The sequence below is a fragment of the Crotalus tigris genome, unplaced genomic scaffold, assembly GCF_016545835.1.
Source record: "Crotalus tigris isolate CLP2741 ecotype Arizona unplaced genomic scaffold, ASM1654583v1 scf7180000019147.1630427, whole genome shotgun sequence".
NCBI classification, from domain to species: domain Eukaryota; kingdom Metazoa; phylum Chordata; class Lepidosauria; order Squamata; family Viperidae; genus Crotalus; species Crotalus tigris.
In genome coordinates, this window is record NW_024097401.1 from 903,568 (window position 1) to 924,104 (window position 20,537).

Sequence of the window (20,537 nt, forward strand, 5' to 3'; positions counted from 1 at the left end):
AGCAGAGCGTGTACCATTATTTCACTCAGTCACCATCAAGCAGTAATTTGTTTTTTTATGATATTTTTTTATGATAAAACCCTACTGAGTTAGACAAAGTCTTAGCTAATACAACAATCTCACTCCATAATAGCCAATGACGCCTCTAAGAAGCCCAAAAGAAATATATGCCTACAACAACAGTCTCCCACATTCACATCAAAGCAACTTATACTAAGAAGCAGAGTACTTTGACCTCTGAGCATGAGCAGTAGACTCTTCATGGTTATTATTTTGCATATCATAGTGCGATAAAAAACATTGCTATAGAAAATTTTGATTAACTGAATATGATAAATCAATTAAGGATACTCATTTATTATAACAGGCTAACCTGCAGAAATACAATATAACTTGTATAACTTCTTACAATAATACAATAATAGATAAAAGAGATAAAATACATTTGCAGATTTATTTTCAATTAACGGCAAGTAATTTCATAATGAAGGTTACAGGAAACAATCTGCCAGGTAGACTAATGTGAGAGTATCCAACTGAACCTTAATTTGAAATGACAATAATAAAGACAGGGGGATTTTATCAAACTCCCAGCTGATTCAATCCAAGGTCTTATTCAAGGCAAGATTTCTTTCCAACTCTGTTATTCTGATTTACGCAAGGCCAGTGTTAGATTTGGAACTAGTTAATTCTGCCAGCAGGTAAAGGTCTTGGAATAAGTACATTGCTTTTAGATCATCTACAATCGTAATCCTGGAAAGGACATTTGAGGTCATCTAATTTAACAGCTTGCTTACTGTCAGAACATCAATCCAGTCTGCACTGAAGGAAAACCTTCCCTTTCATGTGTTGTTCGTCCATCGATTTTCGATGAAGACCTTGACATCTTGTGGGTTGTGGGCCATCACCGAAGTGTCCGTAGGTGGCTAATAAGACCGATGTTAGCACAGAATGTTCTGCCACATATTGAACACAGAAATGTAGACACTGTTGATTCAGCATTTGCAGCTCTGGCTTTGCAGAGTGCTCGCTTTTCTTGTGCCAAGATTGTCCTTCTGTGTTCATATGTCTGGGAACCCTGGTACACCAAGGTGCGCCATGTCGGTCGATCATGCGCCAGAAGTTTCCAAGAGATGGTGTTAATATCCAGGGACTTAAGAGAAGCTTTTAGCGTGTCTTTGTATCGCTTCTTCTGTCCCCCGTGTGATCACTTTCCTTGAGACAGCTCACCATAGAAGAGCTGTTTAGGGATGCGATGATCTGGCATCCTTACAACATGGCCCGCCCAGCGCATCTGGGCTTTCATCAACAGAGTGTTGAATGAAAAGTGTTCATGTGGCAGCCTGAAGAATTGGGTTTAAAGACCACTCATCACACTGGCCCTTTTCTGAAACTGCTCCAATTTGTCATTATCTTATTTAATTCAAATGCCCAGTATTGGATACAATATTCCAAACTGGGTCTGATCAGGGAAGAATAATTTTGCAACTAACTCTTTGGTATATTGGGCAATTTTGGTCATGGGTTTTCCTGGGAAGGGTTCTGTATGGACTTTTGTGTCCTTCTGTTTGGGGACATAAAGGTGGCTGTCACCTTTTATATAGATATGTGGAATTTAAAATTGTTCCATCATGAAACATCATTAATTCTGCATATGCATCTTGCAAGAATTAGATTCATTCCACTATTCCATTCTCACACAGAAAACCCCTCGAACAGCATGCCTCTTGCAGGAACCCCAGCTCCCAAAAAGAAGAGAAAACCTACTAAACTCATTTTAGAATTAACCCAAGAAGGTAAGAGATATCCCATGAACACAAATTCCTTTTCCAATAATTCTTCACTAGTATCTAGACCAGTGGTTCTCAACCTGTGGGTCGGGACCCCATTTGGGGTCGAACGACCATTTCACGAGGGTCACCAAACAACACAGTCCGCCATTTTTTCCCCTTTTCCTTAGCTGTGCTACTCCCTTTTATTCTATTGGCTCTCGAAAGCCAATAGAATAGACTCTCTTGAATAGAGTCTAATTCTATTGGCTTTCAAAAGCCAATAGGAGTTGTCCAGGCTGTCTCTGCCCTGCTGAGCCCACCAAAAGTCCCATTCTGCAAACGGTGCTGCACCGGTTGAGTAGTCCTCAACTTACGACCGGTTGAGTAGTCCTCGACGTACGACCAGTTGGGGGTCACGGCATTAAAAAGGTTGAGAACCACTGATCTAGAGAATTATTTACAAAAAAAAAAAAAACGTAGAGGTTATTCTCCCACACAGAGCAATCACTTTGACATCATATATAGAACTACAGTTTTTGGAAAAGTCAAAGAGATGGAGAAGGAAATTATGACCAAATTATGGTGATAGCCAAAGAGAACACATTTGGAAACAAACGACAACCACAGAGGTTGAAATCCAAAGGGAAAAAAAACAGGTATTTCTCATGAATGTAAAAGTCAAAATATCACGGTCACTCAACACCTGTTTTTGTCATCAAGTCAATTGTTTTAGTTTGTTCAGCTCTATAGAAAGCTAAGGAGTCAGTAAAACTATATTTGGTTGAGGACACAGAGGAGATATTGTAGATGTCCATGATTTTCAATCATAATAATTAAAATTCAGACTTATGAAGGATCACCAGTTAAAACTGCAAGAATGTCTCCCATTCTCCCACAGAGTTTATGGCTTTACCCATCTTCAGGTAGGTTAAAATAAGGCAGCCTCAGTTGTGAATGTTAAAATCTCTCAAAGTCACCAATCTCAGGAGTTTTCAACTACATATCTTGGACTGCTTGATTAATTTAATTAGGAGACAGTTGTTCTGGGGGAAGAAAGGCATAGACTCCTATCTCATGTCCCAATATCAAATGTAGTATTCCCAACATCAGGCAGAGTGCTGAACGGGGTAACAAATCAGAGCGATGGAATTCCTAAATGCGCTCACTCCTTAAGCTACATGTTATTCCTAATAACTTGGCATATTTAGGAGATGTTCATATCTCATCCTCATCCCACTAGATTTCAGTGAGGCCAACTGGCCTGGTTTTTCAGGGAAAGTTAGAGATATGGTATGGTAATCAGTAATAAGAATCAGAGATGGAGGAGGAGAAAGGGAAGTTTACAGCCAAGCCATCAGATGTATGGAGGCAGAAACTTAAATGAAATCTTACACAGCAAATATTGAGCTCAAGTAGTAAGGTGACCAACTTTTTTACAATGAAAAGGAGGACACAAATAAATTGAAGAAAAAAATATCGTAAATAAAAGAAACATTTTATTCATTGCAACAATAATACAGACAACTTGCATGTGCAAAGTTTGCCAGCCGGGTGTTTTGGCGCGCTCAGCAGCAATTCCTATTGGCTTTCGAAAGCCAATAGGGGGAGTAGCACAGCTCATGCAAAAGTTGAAAAAAAAAAAACCATCAAAAAAGGTGCCAGAACGCCGTTCTGAGGGTTCTATGAGAGAAAAAAAAAGTCCTGCAGATTAGTCTTCAAATATCGAAAAGGAGGACATGTAGGAGGACGCTTTTTGAGGGAGCCAGAACTTACAAAAGGAGAACTGTCCTCCCTAAAAGAGGACGGTTGGTCACCTTACAAGTAGGAACTATATGTTCCCAAGAGTTGAGATTGTCCCTTATTAGAATTTCTAGTATGCATTTGCCCATCTTGATTTGAACTACAACGAAAATCACACAAAAAGCTACTAAAAAAAAACTTTAGCATTTTGCCATTTGACGTACTAATGGCATAGTCTCATTTACAAGGGTGCTTCAAACAACAGTTCTGAAAATGTCTTACTGAAATTAGTTTTACTGATCTTTCCTTTTCCTTTAATACTGTAAGGTTTACTGTGGATACAGTGATTTTCAAACCATGATGTTAAACTAGTGCACTGAGAACAATGGAAGAATGGTGTGAAGATCACCCATTTCCCAAAAAAATTCCTTAACATCTAGAACAAGGTAGGCAACCTTAGCTCTTTTATGACTTGTGGACTTCAACTCCCAGAATTCCTGAGCCAGCCATGCTGAGGGGAAAGGGAGAGGTTTCCAAGCTGAGCCATGCTGGCTCAGGAATTCTGGGAGTTGAAGTCCACAAGTCACAAAAGAGCCAAGGTGGCCTACCCTGTTCTAGAATAATATTACTTTTCCAATTTTTAAATATACAGTATTTATTTTTACTGCCCACCTCATTTCCCAGGCTCAATACAACCATAATTGCTGGTAAACAGCCAGATCCCAAAGCTTTGGTATATAATTCAACATCACATTAACATCTTTAACATTTAAAGGTTATCCCATAAATTGTCAACCGTCAAATTCAACATTGAGGAAACTTTACAGCTTTCAGGTGCCATAAAAGATAAACTTTATTGAATACACATCTCGGTACTGAAGAAGCAAAATAAACTCTAAGTTTCTCACGTGAAAATCTGGTTAGTTAACAATAGATTTCCATAATCTCACTTCTTTGGTTTGTTATAAGAACTTCTCCATCAGACACCTGCTTTTGTGACCTTGGTTCTCATGGTCCGCGGATGGCTTCTTAACACTCCCATTTCTTTCCCAAGCTTCCCCTCTCCCCTGTTTCTATTGCAAGTTGAGTAGCGACAGAGGTTAGCAAGCTAGCTTAGCTATTCAATCTTGACATAAATCTATTTACACAGTATATCCTAAATCAGAGGTGGCGAACCTATGGCACGGGTGCCAGAGGCGGCACTCAGAGTCCTCTCTGTGGGCACACACGCCGTCACCCCAGTCCTAGGTCTTCAGCTGGGTTTTATAAAACCTTTTCGCTTTAGGCCTCTGCTGCCGTGTGCAAAAAAAAAAAAAAAGTTCAATCAATCAGTCAATTTCAACTTCTCGTGGGGAAAAAAAAGATCTTGCAAAGTTGGAATTGATTGATTGAACCTTTTAGTCCCACTCTGTCTGCCGTTACCACTACAACCGTGCTCACCCAATGGGCCACATCCACCCAGTGGGCCATATCCACCCAATTGGCCATACCCACCCGGCACCCGACGCTCCATAAGTGAGTTTTGGGTTGCAATTTGGGCACTCGGTCTCTAAAAGGTTCACCATCACTGTCCTAAATACAAGTTTTTAACAAATCAGCTTTAACCTCAAATCTGTTGATACCATTTATAAACATCTTTTTTTTTTAAAAAAAAAAAAAAAGAATTTTATTAATTTTCTATGATTACAACTCATTAGTGCTTGATGGATAATGAGCTACAGGGCTGCTGGGTCAAGACAAAGTCCTCAGGATCAGCATTTCTGACTCACTCAGAAGAGAAAGGAAAAGAAGGGCAGAGACAGGAGAGGCTATAAAAGGAGACAGTTTTGGTGAGAGAGGGAAGGGGGGGGAAGGACGCAGCCTGGGGAAGAGGAGGAGTCAGATGGAGCTGCACCGAAGAGAAAAGAAGGAAGAGGGGGGGAGAGTGGACAGGAGATCAAACAGTTCAGCCGGGAGCCAATCTACAACTTCGTGGCAGCCATCCGTGTCAGTCATGCACACAGGTGGCAGCAAAAAAACAATGAAAGGGAAGCACTCAGAACAAAGTCAGCCTGCAGGGCAAAACAGTCACCTGGGATGCCAGGCCCCATGCGCTCGCTGCTTCCTGTACGCGCACCCAGGCAGGTTCGGCTTCTTGCCAGCTTCACCCCGCCCCGCCTCTCCACGCGGTGAGGAGAGTCTGCTGCTGCCTGCCGAAACCAGGCAGTCTGGGGGGTGGGCAGCATAGTGCAAGTAACATGGACTCTCACGCTGCTCGCAGCGTCCCCTCCCCCAGAGCCCACAGAGCCGGGTGTGTGAAGTGGGTGAGGGCCATTTGCTGGGGGATGGTGCCTTTCTTCATTCCTCATGGAGGTTGACCCCTGCTGTGTTTCTTGCCTGTTTTTCTCCCTTCGTCATCGTAAATATCTTCCCGCCACTCTGCTCTTAAGGCTGTGCGGCTCTTTTCCAGGAATTTGCAGTGGCCTTTCAAGCCATGGCCACCGGCCTCTCCCCCTCCCCTTGTCCCTTCCTGGGCACGGATGGAGAGAGGGAGGAAGGAAGAAAGGAGATGGGAATGAGAAAGGGAGGGAGGGAGGGAAGGAGGAAGGGAGGGAGGGAAAAAGGAAGGAAGGAAGGAAGGAAGGAAGGAAGGAAGGAAGGAAGGAAGGAAGGAAGGAAGGAAGGAAGGAGATGGGAATGAGAAGCAGGTAGGCAGGAAAAGAGGGAGAGTAGGGAGGGAGGGAGGAAAGGGAGATTGGAATGAGAGGGAGGGAGGGTCTTAGGGAAGTCCTGCCTTAGTACTTGGCCACCAACAGCCCTGCTGCCCTTTCACCATCCCCTTGCCCCCTCCTCCTGGCCTATCTGCATGGTCTCCCATCCTATCTCTAAGGATGCTTTGGTTACAAAGCCGGGTCTCCTCATATGGAGAGGGAGTGGGCCTCTGACCCAAGCACTTTGCCCTCCTGCACCCACCATGAGCAACCTGGCCAAGGAGAGTGGACACATTAGCAGCAGCAGCCTTGACAAGGAGGTAAGCACAGCCAGGCGCTCCCTTGGGGAAGTGGGGCTGGACTGGGCTAGGCTGGGCTGCAGGGTCCTTGTGCCCCAGGAGCTTGAGGGCCAGGCTGGGTGCTTGCCTTGTACTGCCCAGGGCTCCGGGCAGCCCATGCCACTGGACAAGAGGGATGGTGAGGCTCCTCCAGTGGACCATGCCCTGGTGCCCACCCCAGTCCCACCCCCTCCACTAGAGACCCCCGGATCCCCCCCCACAGCCCCACCTGCAACCCCTACAGGCGCCCCACAACCTGAGCGACATTGAGCTGGCCACACACCCACACACACACCCTCGGCCATTGACTTTGCTTGTCAAAAGTTTGCAAAAGGGGATCACATGACCCTGGAACACTGTGACCGTCATAAATATGAAGCGGTTGCCAAGCATCCAAGTGTAAATCACATGACCCCGGGGATGCTTCAACAGTCATAAGTGTGAAAATTGGTCATAAGTCATTTTTTTCAATGCCATTGCAACTTCGAACAGTCACTAAGCAAACTGTTGTAAGTCGAGGACTACCTGAACTTTATCACTTTTTTTTTCTTGTTTGGGGGGGGTGTCATCAAGTTTTTGACACTTTGCTAGGCGACTGGTGGTACTCGGATATTGCCGTATCCTAAAAGTGGTACAATGGGTGAAAAGGTTGAAAAGCCCTGCCTTAGAACATGCTTAAGTTGAAGATATTACCACTGTTGCAAACTGTGGGGACAAATTCAGTTTGAATCAGAAGGGTGGAAATGTCTAGCAATTTAGAGATGCAGGTAATTTGCATTTGCCACGATCAGGACATAATGAATCAAAACTAGCTTTGGGTTTAGTTGCAGATGACAATCTAGGTAGGCCTAAAGATCCAGCAACAACACCAGATCCAGGCAAAGCCAGGTGAAGATACTTACAGAGAAATATTCAAGAAAGAAAGGGAAAGGGAGAAGAAGGCTTAACAATTCCAGAACATGGTGGTTTTCTCTTGCAGTTTCATCCTCGGGCATTTAACTTCTTATGGAGTACATTCTGTTAGGGAAAGCAAATTTTAGTAGTCATATTAGGTCAGTGGTTCTCAACCTTTTTAATGCCGCGACCCCAACCGGTCGTAAGTCGAGGACTACCCAACCAGTTGTAAGTCAAGGACTTTCCCTGCCCGGGAGCGCCACGCATGCATGGTGCCACCCCCTGCGCCAGCCGAGGCATAGCTGGCAAGGCCGACCACCGGCTGGCCACCAGCTGGCCCAGCCCAAGGGAGGTAAGGCACCTGCCGGGCCCCACAGGTGCCAGCAACCCTCCCTGCGCCCGCCGGCCTCCCACCTCCCACCCCTGGCCCTCTTTTACTTACATTTTTAGTAGTTGCTCAGCAGGGAGGGGTGGAAACTTTCAGACAGCTCACCTTCGCTGCAGACAACTTGCAGCACCATTTGCAGAATGGGACTTTTGGCAGGCTCAGCAGGGCAGAGACAGCCTGGACAATTCCTATTGGCTTTTGAAAGCCAATGGAATTAGATTCTATTCAAGAGAGTCTATTCTATTGGCTTTCAAAAGCCAATAGAATAAAAGGGAGTAGCACAGCTAAGGAAAAGGGGGAAAAAATGGCGGACTGCATTGTTTGGCGACCCCCCCCCCCGTGAAATGGTCATTCGACCCCAAATGGGGTCCCGACCCACAGGTTGAGAACCACTGTATTAGGTAGAGAGAGGCTGTTGAGCTGTTCTAGTGGCCTTGGCTAAGGAATTGAAATGCAGGTTAAGTTTTATAATAGGCTTCTTCTGCTTTTCTAATAGGCTTCTTCTTGTACCTCTTCAGTCATGCCGCAAGAAAGCTCCAAGCTGAACCTCGGGAAGAAGATCAGCATTCCCAGGGATGTGATGCTAGAGGAACTCTCTCTCCTTACCAACAGGGGATCCAAGATGTTTAAACTTCGACAGATGAGAGTAGAGAAATTCATATATGAAAACAACCCTGATGTCTTCAGCAGCAATTCTGTGGTAGGTACAAACAGGAACAGGAATGGACGATCTGGTAAATTCACATTGTCAGGCTGGATCTAGGTAATACATATGAAGCTGTAAAGAGAATTTTCCATTTGTAGTCCACTCTTAACTTCTTTTCACACCATAAAAATCCCCAAAAGGGAAAAGTTGGAATAGCTGCATAAAATCTTTTGATAGTGTCAGAATCCAATTATATTTCATTTCTAGTTATCGACTATGGAAAACCCCATTTCTGCCCTCTCTGGATTCTGTCATACTCCGAAGGGGGAGGGGGATGAGCAAAGGGGTTTTATGGCTCTCCCTTCCTTCAAAGAGACTGAATGTGGATTCTCACCAAGAGGACTGACCGTAACAATATGGCCATGACCTTTCATCTACTACTCTCTGAAGTCTCCCTTTGGCTGGCAGTAAGGGAAAAGGGGGGGAACAATGCAGCGCCTGGAGTCTGGGAAAAGAGGAGGAGGATCGTCGCCCGGAAGAACTGTGGTGTGATGGGGGCTGCTTGAAAACACTTAAAACATTGAAGGGTGGGAGAGAATTCCTCAGATCCTGTCTAGCACGCCTACAATCATTTTATCTTAATAAATATGCCTGTTGGAAAAGATATTCCAAGAGTTCTGTATTCTTAAGATGTAAAGTGAGGTGGGTCCTTACAGATAGGTAGCTGTAAGCCAGTGGTTCTCAATCTGTGGGTCGGGACCCCATTTGGGGTCGAACGACCATTTCACGGGGGTCGCCAAACAACGCAGTCCACCATTTTTCCCCCTTTTCCTTAGCTGTGCTACTCCCTTTTATTCTGTTGGCTTTTGAAAGCCAATAGAATAGACTCTCTTGAATAGAGTCTAATTCTATTGGCTTTCAAAAGCCAATAGGGATTGTCCAGGCTGTCTCTGCCCTGCTGAGCCCGCCAAAAGTCCCATTCTGCAAATGTTGAGTAGTCCTTGACTTACGACTGGTTGAGTAGTCCTCGACTTATGACCGGTTGGGGGTCGCGGCATTAAAAAGGTTGAGAACCACTGCTCTAAGCCCTGTCCTTTTGAAAGCACCAAGAATTGCATTTGGAAGGAAAAAAAAATAGTAAATTTGTGTGCATCCAAAAAGGAAAGCGTTTTTCTACCGTTTCCATCCTTCCATTTTATTCTGTAGTTCTGATACATCGTCAGTGGAATACAAAATTGCTTTTGTTTTCGTTTTGTTTTTCATTCATTGATCTTCCTCATTACGTTGGGACGAAACGTTGTTCAGTTTAGCAGAAACAGAACTTCTTATTTTCCTAAGATTTGCAGCTTTTAAAAAGGGACTGGACAGTCATGTGTCTGAAATAGTATAGGCCAAGGTCTCTTGCTCGAGCAGCGGGTTGGATTAGATGACCTCCAAGGTCCCTTCCAACTATGATATTCTGTTATTATATTAATTCTGAGCTCACTAATGTGAATCACTCCAAGACTGCAGCAAAAATATATAAAAACTCTTAACTCTGCTGCTATCCAGTTTTTTACAGTCCAGATAATAATAATAATAATAGTAATAATAATAATAATAATAACATAACACCCCAGACTTAACAATTGTCGATAAGAAAGACAAAAAAGTCTGGATAGTGGACGTGGCAGTGCCTGGAGATAGCAGAATAGAAGAGAAAGAACTGGAGAAGATAACAAAATACAAAGACCTACAAATAGAAATAGAAAGAATGTGGCAAAAGCAAGCAAGGGTAGTACCAATAGTAATAGGCTCCTTGGGTGCAATCCCAAAACAACTGGAGCACCACTTGAACACCATTGGCATTGACAAATTCGCTATTAGTCAATTGCAAAAGGCGGCCTTACTAGGAACTGCTTCCATCCTGCGACGATATCTGTAATACCATCAAACTTCCACATCTGCCTATCCCAGGTCCTGGGTAAGGACTCGATAGGTAGACAAAATGCCAAATCCAGTCTGAACATCTGGCTGACTGTGCGATAATAATAATAATAATAATAATAATAATAATAATAATAATAATAATAATGAAGTTTGAAGGGACCTTGGAGGTCATCTAGTTCAACCCCCTGCTCAGGCAGGAAACCCTATACCATTTCGGACAAATGGCTGTCCAGTCTCTTCTTAAAATCTTCCAGTGTTGGAGCATTCACAGTTTCTGGAGGCAGGTTGTTCCACTGGTTAATTGTTCTAGCTGTCAGGAAGTTTCTCCTTAGTTCTAGGTTGCTTCTCTCCTTGATTAGTTTCCATCCATTGCTTCTTGTCCTGCCTTCAGGCACTTTGGAGAATAACTTGACTCCCTCTTCTTTGGGGCAGCCCCTGAGATATTGGAAGACTGCTATCATGTCCCCCCTCATCCTTCTCTTCATTAAACAGGGCATACCCAATTCCAGCAGCCATTCCTTATATGCTTTAGCCTCCAGTCCCCTAATCATCTTTGTTGCTCTTCTCTGTACTCTTTCTAGAGTCTCAACATCTTTTTTACATCGTGGTGACCAAAACTGGATGCGATATTCCAAGTGTGGCCTTACCAAGGCATTGCAAAGTGTATTAATACTTCACGTGATCTTAGGAAGTCCTGCACAACCATCTCTTGGTAGATTAAAAACATATTTATGCTGAATTATAATGGAGACCAAAAAGAATTTTGAAATACGTGCAATTCCTGTTCTCACTCTTCCTATCTGTTTCTTGTTGATGTTACATTTACTCATTTTCTGTTTTGTAGCTTAACTATAAATTTTGGTTACTATCCCTTTCCTTCCTGCTTTTCCGCAGAATCACTTATTTTGCGCTTTTTTTTAAATTGTCAATCTGAGGCTGGTTACTCTCAATAGACGAAGGTTGCTCGTCTCCTCCTGTGGCACAATGCCCTTCCTCTCGCTCAGCCTTCCTCCTCCTACCAATGGAATTCTCTGGGAAAATTCTTCTCTGGGAGAAGGCAGGTATGTCTGTTGCTGGCCTCCTCCTCTTCTTGCTCCTTGCCCTCTTGCCCTCCAGCTACTTTCTGGGCCATTCTTTCTTTGATCCTGGCCTTGTCTCTGTAATAACAAAGGGATGGAGGGGGGAGAGAAGGCTGCCCCGCTCTCAGCTGTCATGGTTCCGACAGAGACAAATAAAGCAGAACTCCAAGGCTTGCAAGTTCCTCAAAGAACATGTTTATTGATACAGAGCTTCGGCACGTCAAAAGTGAAACCAAGTCTGAATAGACACGTAACAATCCCCAATACAAAGTTAAGAAATCCCACCCCTAAAGCTATGCAAGCTACTATGTTCCCCAATACATCTTCTTGGTGGGCTTTTCATGACACGCCCAGCCTGCAATTCTGGGAGCAGCCGATGACCTTGGGTCCCATAGGAGAAAATCTGTTTAATCTAGTAAAGCACCTGGTAAACCCCCCTCCCTCTGTGCTATGTGTCAACTGAAAATGAATAGGGAAAATGGCTGCAGCCACGCTCATTTTCAAAGTTGACATCAGCATTGCCTGAAATTTCTGCTGGGTTCTCTTGCAGATTATATGTTCTCCTTTTATCTACAGCAGGGGTAGGCAACCTTGGCTCTTTTATGACTCGTGGACTTCAACTCCCAGAATTCCTCGTGGACTTCAACTTCCTTGGAGTTGAAGTCCATGAGTCATAAAAGAGCCAAGGCTGCCTACCCCTGATCTGTACAATCCCACACCCTCCACAGTGAGCCCCCTTCTTCATCTCACCATCTCACCCCTTTCTTCTTCAGGACACCAGCTTTTGTGATTTCTTTCTACGGGCTTTGCGACTTCTGGTGGTGTCCTTTTTATGTCCTCGTCTTTCCTTTCCTTTTTTTTATGAAGATTCATATGATGCTTCAAAAAATAACAACGCAGGCAGGCTACCTGAAAACATGAAGGAAGATGTTAAAATGATAGTCAAAAGTATCATGCAATCTATTTGTTATGCTCAATCATGAATTTCTGAAGCTGGCCGTATGCTCGTGGTATACACTGTGCCTGGTTTTATCATTCAGTGAATAAATAAAACTGAATAGTAAGTGATATCAGGCTTGAGGAAAGGTTTTTCCTAACTCATATCCCATTTTCTCTTATGTCCACCTACATGTGAAGCTAGCGGGTCAGTTGAGGGGAGCAGGTGGACCTTGTGAAACACAGAGAATTGCACCTTGCAAGAAATGGCAATAGCCAAAAAGCTCTGGAAGTGCATGGTTTCACCCACAAAGTTTTTTTTTGAAACAATACAGAATACGGCTGCAGGATAGCTCTGCTCTGCTCCCCACAGCCAGTTTCGTCCTGCCAGGGGGACCCTAAATGGGTCTGAAGTTGCCCCAAAGAGGTGACTGTGAAGGAGGGGTGCTCCGTTGATCACGAAATGATGGTGGTCATTTCGTTCAATCTGGAGGAAGTCCTCCAACCCGACAGGAGAAAGGCTAGCGTGGCATCAGCGTCTAGCCCATGGGTGTCAAACTCACAACGTCACATGACGTGTCACGACGTATTATAACTTTTTTCCCATTGCCAGAAATGGGGTGGGCACGGTTTTGGCATGACGCATCTGGCCCATGGACTGGCAGTTTGATACCCCTGGTCTAGCCCAAGCTACCTGCAGCCAAAGTCCAAGAGCACGAACAAGAACATCGGTGAACAGCGTGTTTGAAACTAGTGAGTGTATTCATCTTCTCTCTTCTATCTACTAACTGAATCCTTGGAAAAGACCCCCAAAGCAAGAAAACCTCTGAAAGTGAAGGGAGGGGACTGTATCCCCATTCTCTCATAGACGGAAGCAGCGAATTAATACTAAGGGAGAAAGAAATAGACTGAAATTAAATTTAAAATACTACAGTCTGGACAAATCTAGAAACTAAAAACTGTTAAGACTACACCCCAAAGGGTTTTAATGAAATTATAAAAAATATATAACAATAATAATTTTTTGTCTGAAAAAACTGAAAAATGAACAACTACTGACATCTAGTGGAGAATTAGAGCACAGAAACTAACAATAATGACTCAGAAATTGGCAGGATGCCTAGAAACAAAGAATAATCGGTTCCCTTAAATTTTAAATAATCTTGAAGACAGCTGGGAACAAAGAAAGAGCTGGCCCAGCCATAAGATTAAAAAGTGTCTGAAAGAAAAATACCTGGACTGTTGACTAACTTTAAAAATTGTTTAGAGAAAAAGAAAAAACTTTGGCTCTTGGCTAATCTTTTAGAGGAGAATCTACAGGAAGGACTTAAAGTGGCTTAACATACTGAATTGCAATTTTGACAGATTGATAATTAACCCCTGAACTAAAATATTGATGAAAACTATTTGAAGAGGGGAGACAACATGGATATCATAGATTTATCAACAAATGACAGGACACCACACTCAATATTCACTCTAAAGGATTTAGCCTGGAACATCAAAGACTCTCAGAAGCAATATTTCAAGGCAAGACAAATACTTTCCAAGAGGAAATGTATGCAGTGTTATGATAGATACAAATGACAATAGATTTAAACCACAAGGAAATCCAGAACAACTTTGATGACATAAATAAGCACATCTCTAATCTAAATCTACAATCAAAAAACACCCAGAAAATGATGACAAATGAACAAACAAATCAGATAACAGAACACAAATTAAAAGAACATGATTATATCAACAAAGCTACAAATGAAAAGAATTACAATCCAACACAAACAGGAAAAATCTACAAAACTTTGATATAACAATAAAAATGGAGTGGACTATAGAATTCCCAGGAGAATCATTAGTGTTTGGGAGATATAAAGTATATATCATACCTATTCTATCTTCTGTATTACCAATAATACTTGCAAAAACACAGGAACTGCCGAGTAAGTGGAATATATCAACTTGGAAAACTATTCAGCAAAAGAAGAAGGCTAGAGACAGATTCAAGAGATTTGACTCGCCCTACCAGATGGAGCGTTACATGAGTAAACATTTGTCTGAATACAGTTAAAAGAATAGAGAACTTTGAACATAAAGGGGCTCTATAACAAGAGGGATAAGAGATTTAAATAATATAGTATGTTTTAAATATATGAAATGTAAAAATATTGGGATGATTTAACTTTATTTATGAACTTTATTTTTCCCGTACCATAAAAAAGTGTGCCACCCCAATTGTAAATCATGCCCTTCCAGATATAACAGCCTTTTATTTCTAAGAGTTATCCATTCTTTTACACATGTTAATACAGATGCTTGATAATATAAAACCCACTCTGCATTATTCCAGTTGATTAAAATCCCTTCTGGCATTAACCATTTGAAATTTATGCCCTTTGCAATCAGCTTTGTAGTTAAGAAATGATATTGTCTTCTCTTACTGTCTTGGGTATCTGTTTTAAGACCACAATTTCTTTATTTTCGTATTGTAATGGCTCATCTCTAACTTTTCTCAATATTTCATCTCTTGTTGTTTTCTTTATAAATCACACATGTACTTCTGTGGGTAGTTTGCATTTCCTTGCGTAGCTTGAATTCATTCAAAATATTTCATCTATCTCCATTTGCATCTCTGCTCTGTTTGCTTTCAAAACCTCTGCCAGGAGATCAATAATCACAACTGCTATATTTTCTTCTCTGTCTTCAGGAACATTTTGAAATCTTAAGTAGTGTTCCGCTTTCTCCATTTGTAAGATCGTCACCACTTCTTCTAGATTTTGGTTTGCTTGTTCTAATTTTTCATTTTCTTGCATTAGTATTTCCATTTTTGTCAATATCATCTGATTTATTTTCCACTTTCTAAATTCTTTGTTCATTTTTGACACTCATTTGATGGTGGACTTCAAATTGTGTCTATGTCCAAGATTTGTTCGCTTAATTTATCAAAGTTACTTTTTGTCTGTTCATGATTCTTTTGCATTGATTCTTGAATCAATTTTAATGTAGTTTGCATCTCATTTTGAGCAGTGCTTATTTTCTCATGCTGCAACATTGTTTCAATAGATCCCTTGATTGTTGAGCTAGGTGTTCCAACAGAGGGTGCAGAGGAAGTCTTTATCATAAGCCTGGTGAGGTTTGATGTACTCATTTTTCCAGCCAACTATCTTAGGCTAAAATCCAAACCGTAAAAGGAGCCAACTACTTTAGGCTAAATCCAATATCTCAAGGAGAGAAAACAAAATAAAACAAGAAAAAAGAAAAAAGAAAAAAAGTTAACTATCTTAGGCTAAAATCCAGCCAAAAAGAACGAGCCAACTACTTTAGGCCAAACCCAAATCCTCCAGTCAAGTCTCAGATGTAAAATGTCTGCTGTCTCCAAGTAATTCCTGTTTTGGTTATATCCAGAGTCAACAAATATAATTGTAGAAAGTCTTTTCACTTGTAAACTCACACTTTGTTTACACCTGGTGTTGTTTCAAGGTCAAACACTTTCAGATTCTTTTATTATTTAGTGTTACTGTAGTATCGTCTTTCACCACTAGATGCCCTCATACACTGTTTTGTCAAAATCTGGTTTTAAAAGATTATTAAAAAGTTTTTCTTTTAAAGTTCTTTATAAGTTAATTACCCTAGGAATTATACCTAAAAAAAAAATTCCCCACATCCTGTAGGTTAAGTAGTCTTTCTTTGAGTAAGTCTAAGTTCAGTTTTTAAGAGTTCTTTTATATTCCTTAAAATCCTTCCCCCTCCTGTAGTTGTTTGCCACCTTTAACTCTCTTCTCCCCTAGTCCTTCTGGGGTCTTTACTTTATAGGTCCTCCCAATCAGGGGATCAACATTTTTAGGTCCAAAAGGAAAAAGAAAAAGAGCAGGCTCACCCAGTTTCAGCACGCTATTGACAATCAGCTCTTTAGCGGAGTGCTGTGCCTCCTCACTTTTCTTCCGACTGGCGATGACTTGGACTGCCTGGGCTTACCAGGCAGCCTTTCCTTTGTCCTTTTACAGGGTTTCTTCAGTCTGGTCCAGACTCCTGAGGCATCCCTCCTTCTTCATTGCCCCTCCAGAGCAACTTTCCAACCCCTTGGGGTCACCGGGCAGAACGAAATCGGGCTAAGAAGCCAGAGCCCCATCTTCTTCCACCCATCTCATCGAATGCCAAACCAGAAGTACACCTCTCATGCCTCTCCTGTTATCCTTAAAATAGGGCACTCATATAGGTATAGGATAGGGAGATTCCCCAGAGCTTTGTCTGGATCATTTGCTAATGGCTTTATGCCAGACTGCATATTCAGTGACCTGCTCTGAAGCTTTATGACTGGTGCTAAATGCAGCAAAGAGAGTATTATAACTCAGGCTTTGGGTGTTCCATGTCTACTCACCTATATTTAGCAGTCCAGATAGCTGATACTGGAAGCCTGTTTACAGCCTACGGAACTTTCTTCCCTAAACTGTGCTGCACATAGAATAAATAAATGCATAGTGTTTCTATGTGCAAGCAGCAGCCAGTTGTGAGGCAGGAAGAAGGGAGACTTCCACTTGGAAAAGACTAAGTTCATAAATTTGTCCCCTCATAGAGCAATATAGTAATTTAAATCTTGATTCTGCCTTTTAATGCTAGCCTACCTGTAGCTGTGTCTCAAGGATACCCCCTTCTAATGATTTAGTTCTCAAAATTAAAATAAACTATTGAAAATACTACAATTATCAGCAGCAGCACTTCATTTGCATATGAATCAACCTATTGTTGCTCATCATCAAAGCACAATAGGGTTCAATAATATTAGCAGATAAAAAAAGAAATATGAAATGTGTTTTTTGATAATTGTTTATTTTGTCCCTTTCTTTTACTTTATCCTTCTTTTTCTTACATTTCCCTTCCATCTTCTTACCCAGGATCACTTCCAGAGGTTTATCCCATCTGTTGGGGGACATTATGGAGCTGATTCCTATAAATACTCTCATAGTGGTGGGAGGATGGTGAGTGGTATAAGTGTAGGACCATATGGATCCACCAAACTGCAATATCCTCCCACTCCTCCTCCAAAGCCTGGGAGCAAAGGTGGAGCTGGAAGAACTGGAACTGGCCACAGCGAGGGGTCTGCCGGCAGAGAGGGAGGAGTGGATGGAGGCGGAAATGGAAAGGAGACTGGGAGTGGAAAAGGTAAGCACTTATTTTCATCCAATAGATTAATAAATAAAAATGCTTAGTAGTGTTGAAAGAAAAATCTTCATCAGGGTCCAGTCCAAGCCGGGAATAAACAAAATGGAGACTGCTTTAGAAAGAAGGTTGCAGTTTGTTGAAGAGTAAAACCACAAGACAGAAATGTGCCTCTTGGAAAGCTGACCACATGTTGCTGGGAGTGGTGGGTTTTTATACCTGCTTGGGCTTTTGTGTTTGAGGTTGTTTCCTGTTCCTGTGGCATGAACTTTGACCTGAGCTTTTCAGCATGTCCTTCTGATGGTGGTGGGTTAATCCTATTATGTCATAAAGGTCATATCCTGCTCCCCTGGCTGATGGCTGATGGCTATATCAAAGATAAGATAGGAAATAAATTAGAGCGGGTAGGTGTATTTGTGTACTTTGTAGAATGTTTACTAAACAGTTAAAAGTAAGTGGAGAACTATTAGATAGAAATACCGATGCAAAGGCAGCTAGTTCATGGTCCAATGCAGAGGATGAACATTTATTGAAAGAAATTAAAATAGCTTTATGTAAAAACCCAATTTGTTATCAAGGAGTAAGAGTCTTACAGGTTAGATATACATAAAACTGTGAATGGAGTACTAAGAAAGTGTAGGCGGTGTCATGAAAAAAAAACTATAAATAATGAATGGTGATGCATGTGGCTTGAACACACAAGTGAGTAAGTACGTTGAGGTAGTTTCATCATAAAAGGAAAACAAATAAGGATCAAATTGCCAAACAAACATATGAAGGAAGAATGAATAGTCTGAGAGGAGGGAGAGATTCAAGGGAATTGTGGTTGAATTATGAGATTTATTTATTCACCAAATTTTGAAACCACCCATCTCCCTCACAGAGGGACTCTGGGCTGTATAAAAATATGAAAATATAAAAACAGTATATAAAATGTTAAAAAGAGCCAGAATAATTAAAAACCAATGCTAAAAGTTAATTAAAAGGAAGGGGGTTTTCAAGGCACTAACTAATCCCACAACTGCATGTTCCTCTGTGAGTCCCATGCAGCGCAGAGCAATGTTTTCACACCTTTCCAAAAGGCCAGGTGAGTGGGGGCCTGTCTCATTTCTGGGGGAACCTACAAAAAGTTTGAAAACATTAGTATTTCGATGTGGTGAATCAAAGATGGATTGCAAGGATAGAGAAATATAGAGAGGTATAATGACTTTTGTTGGTGTAAACTCGATTTAGTTAGATTGCCTTTTTTCTCACACCTTTAATTTCTTTCTCTTAGTATTTCTTACTCATTGTCTGTATTTTGTATAATACAATTTAAAATAGTTCATTTAGTGCAGGGGTAGGCAACCTTGGCTCTTTTATGACTCGTGGACTTCAACTCCCAGAATTCCTGAGCCAGCATGGGGAAAACTTTGGCTCCTTCGTGACTCGTGGACTTCAACTCCCAGAATTCCTGAGCCAACATGGCTCAGCTTGGAAACCTCTCCCTTTCCCCTCAATGTGGCTGGCTCAGGAATTCTGGGAATTGAAGTCCAAGCCTCATAAAAGAGCCAAGGTTGCCTACCCCTGATTAAGCCCATTCAAAGTTACAATAGCACTGAAAAAAGTGACTTGTAACCGTTTTTCTTGCTTACATATGTTGCAGCGTCTCCAGGGTCATGTGATCAAATTAAAATGCTTGGCAACTGACTCATCTATGTGATGGTTGCAGTGTCCCAGAGTCACGTGATCACCTTTTGTGACCTTCTGACAAGCAAAATCAATGGGGAAACAAGATTCAATTAACAACCACATGGCTCACTTAACAACTGCGGCAGGAAAGGCCGCAAAATGGGGCAAAATTCACTTAGCAAATTTCTTGTTTAGCGACATAAATTTTGGACTCAGTTGTAGTTGTAAGTCGAGGACTACCTGTATTGCTTTTCACAGAAGAGAAATGGGGATATAGCGAGGGAGGAAAGGGTATGGTTCATAAAAAGAATTGAGGCCTTTGAACTATGGTGCTGGAGAAGACTCCTGCGAGTCCCCTGGACTGCAAGGCGATCAAACCGGTCAGTCCTAGAGGGGATCAACCCTGACTGCTCTTTAGAAGGCCAGATCCTGAAGTTGAAACTCAAGTATTTTGGCCACCTAATGAGAAGGAAGGACTCCCTGGAGAAGAGCCTAATGCTGGGAAAGATGGAGGGCAAGAGAAGAACGGGACGACAGAGAAGGAGGTGGCTGGATGGAGTCACTGAAGCAGTAGGCGTGAGCTTCAATGGACTCCAGAAGATGGTAGAGGACAGGAAGGCCTGGAGGAACATTGTCCATGGGGTCTCAATGGGTCGGACACGACTTAGCAACTAACAACAATAAAAACAAATGTATTTCTGACAGTTGCACTTAAGAACTACAGTGGTTCATTTAACAATTGTGCCAAAAAAAAAAGATTGTAAAATGGGCTGCAACTCATTTCACAACTGCCTTACTTAGCAATGGAAATTTTGGGGTCGACTATGGTCCTAAGCGGAGGAGTACCTGTATTCATCCCTCAGTTCAGGATGTGGCTTTGTATGTTTTTTCTTGACTTACCTTTTCTTCTTTTCCTTTATATTGTAGGTGAAAATAAAAGTGGGAGTGGGAAAGGAAAAGTTTCCCTTCTTAAGACGTACATTTCTCCTTGGGAAAGAGCCCTAGGCCTTACCCCACAAGAGAAAAGCGAACTCGTCTTTGATGTCTTGTCTTATGGCACCAAAGGAGACCTCTGTCATTACAAATCTTTCAATAGGTAAGGGAAAATGCTTGCAAGTGTGGCAGGGCTGGCAGTAGATAGAAATGTGAGGGTCAATGAGATAAATTGTGAGTACTGCAGGCCACTTTAGTTGATTGTGTTCAGCAGCTCAGCGGTTCAAATCTCACCGGCTCAAGGTTGACTCAGCCTTCCATCCTTCCGAGATAGGTAAAATGAGGAGCCAGATTGTTGGGGGCA

The 20,537-nt window shown here is 42.1% G+C and overlaps 1 protein-coding gene across 3 annotated transcripts in view; it reads left to right on the plus strand.

Annotated features, from left to right (window-relative positions):
• The window catches only part of MYOZ1 (myozenin 1), a 33,320-nt gene that overhangs the window by 10,384 nt on the left and 2,399 nt on the right, over window positions 1-20,537 (plus strand). The window contains exons 3-6 of one of the 3 annotated variants that reach the window (XM_039360029.1): window positions 1,704-1,796; window positions 8,341-8,522; window positions 17,305-17,572; window positions 20,168-20,336. In XM_039360029.1, coding sequence (XP_039215963.1) covers window positions 1,721-1,796; window positions 8,341-8,522; window positions 17,305-17,572; window positions 20,168-20,336 — 695 coding nt within the window. In that variant the 5' untranslated portion in view covers window positions 1,704-1,720. Of the gene's footprint in view, window positions 1-1,703; window positions 1,797-8,318; window positions 8,523-17,304; window positions 17,573-20,167; window positions 20,337-20,537 lie in introns of all 3 variants that reach the window. The other 2 variants (XM_039360030.1, XM_039360031.1) reach the window with 2 other exon arrangements.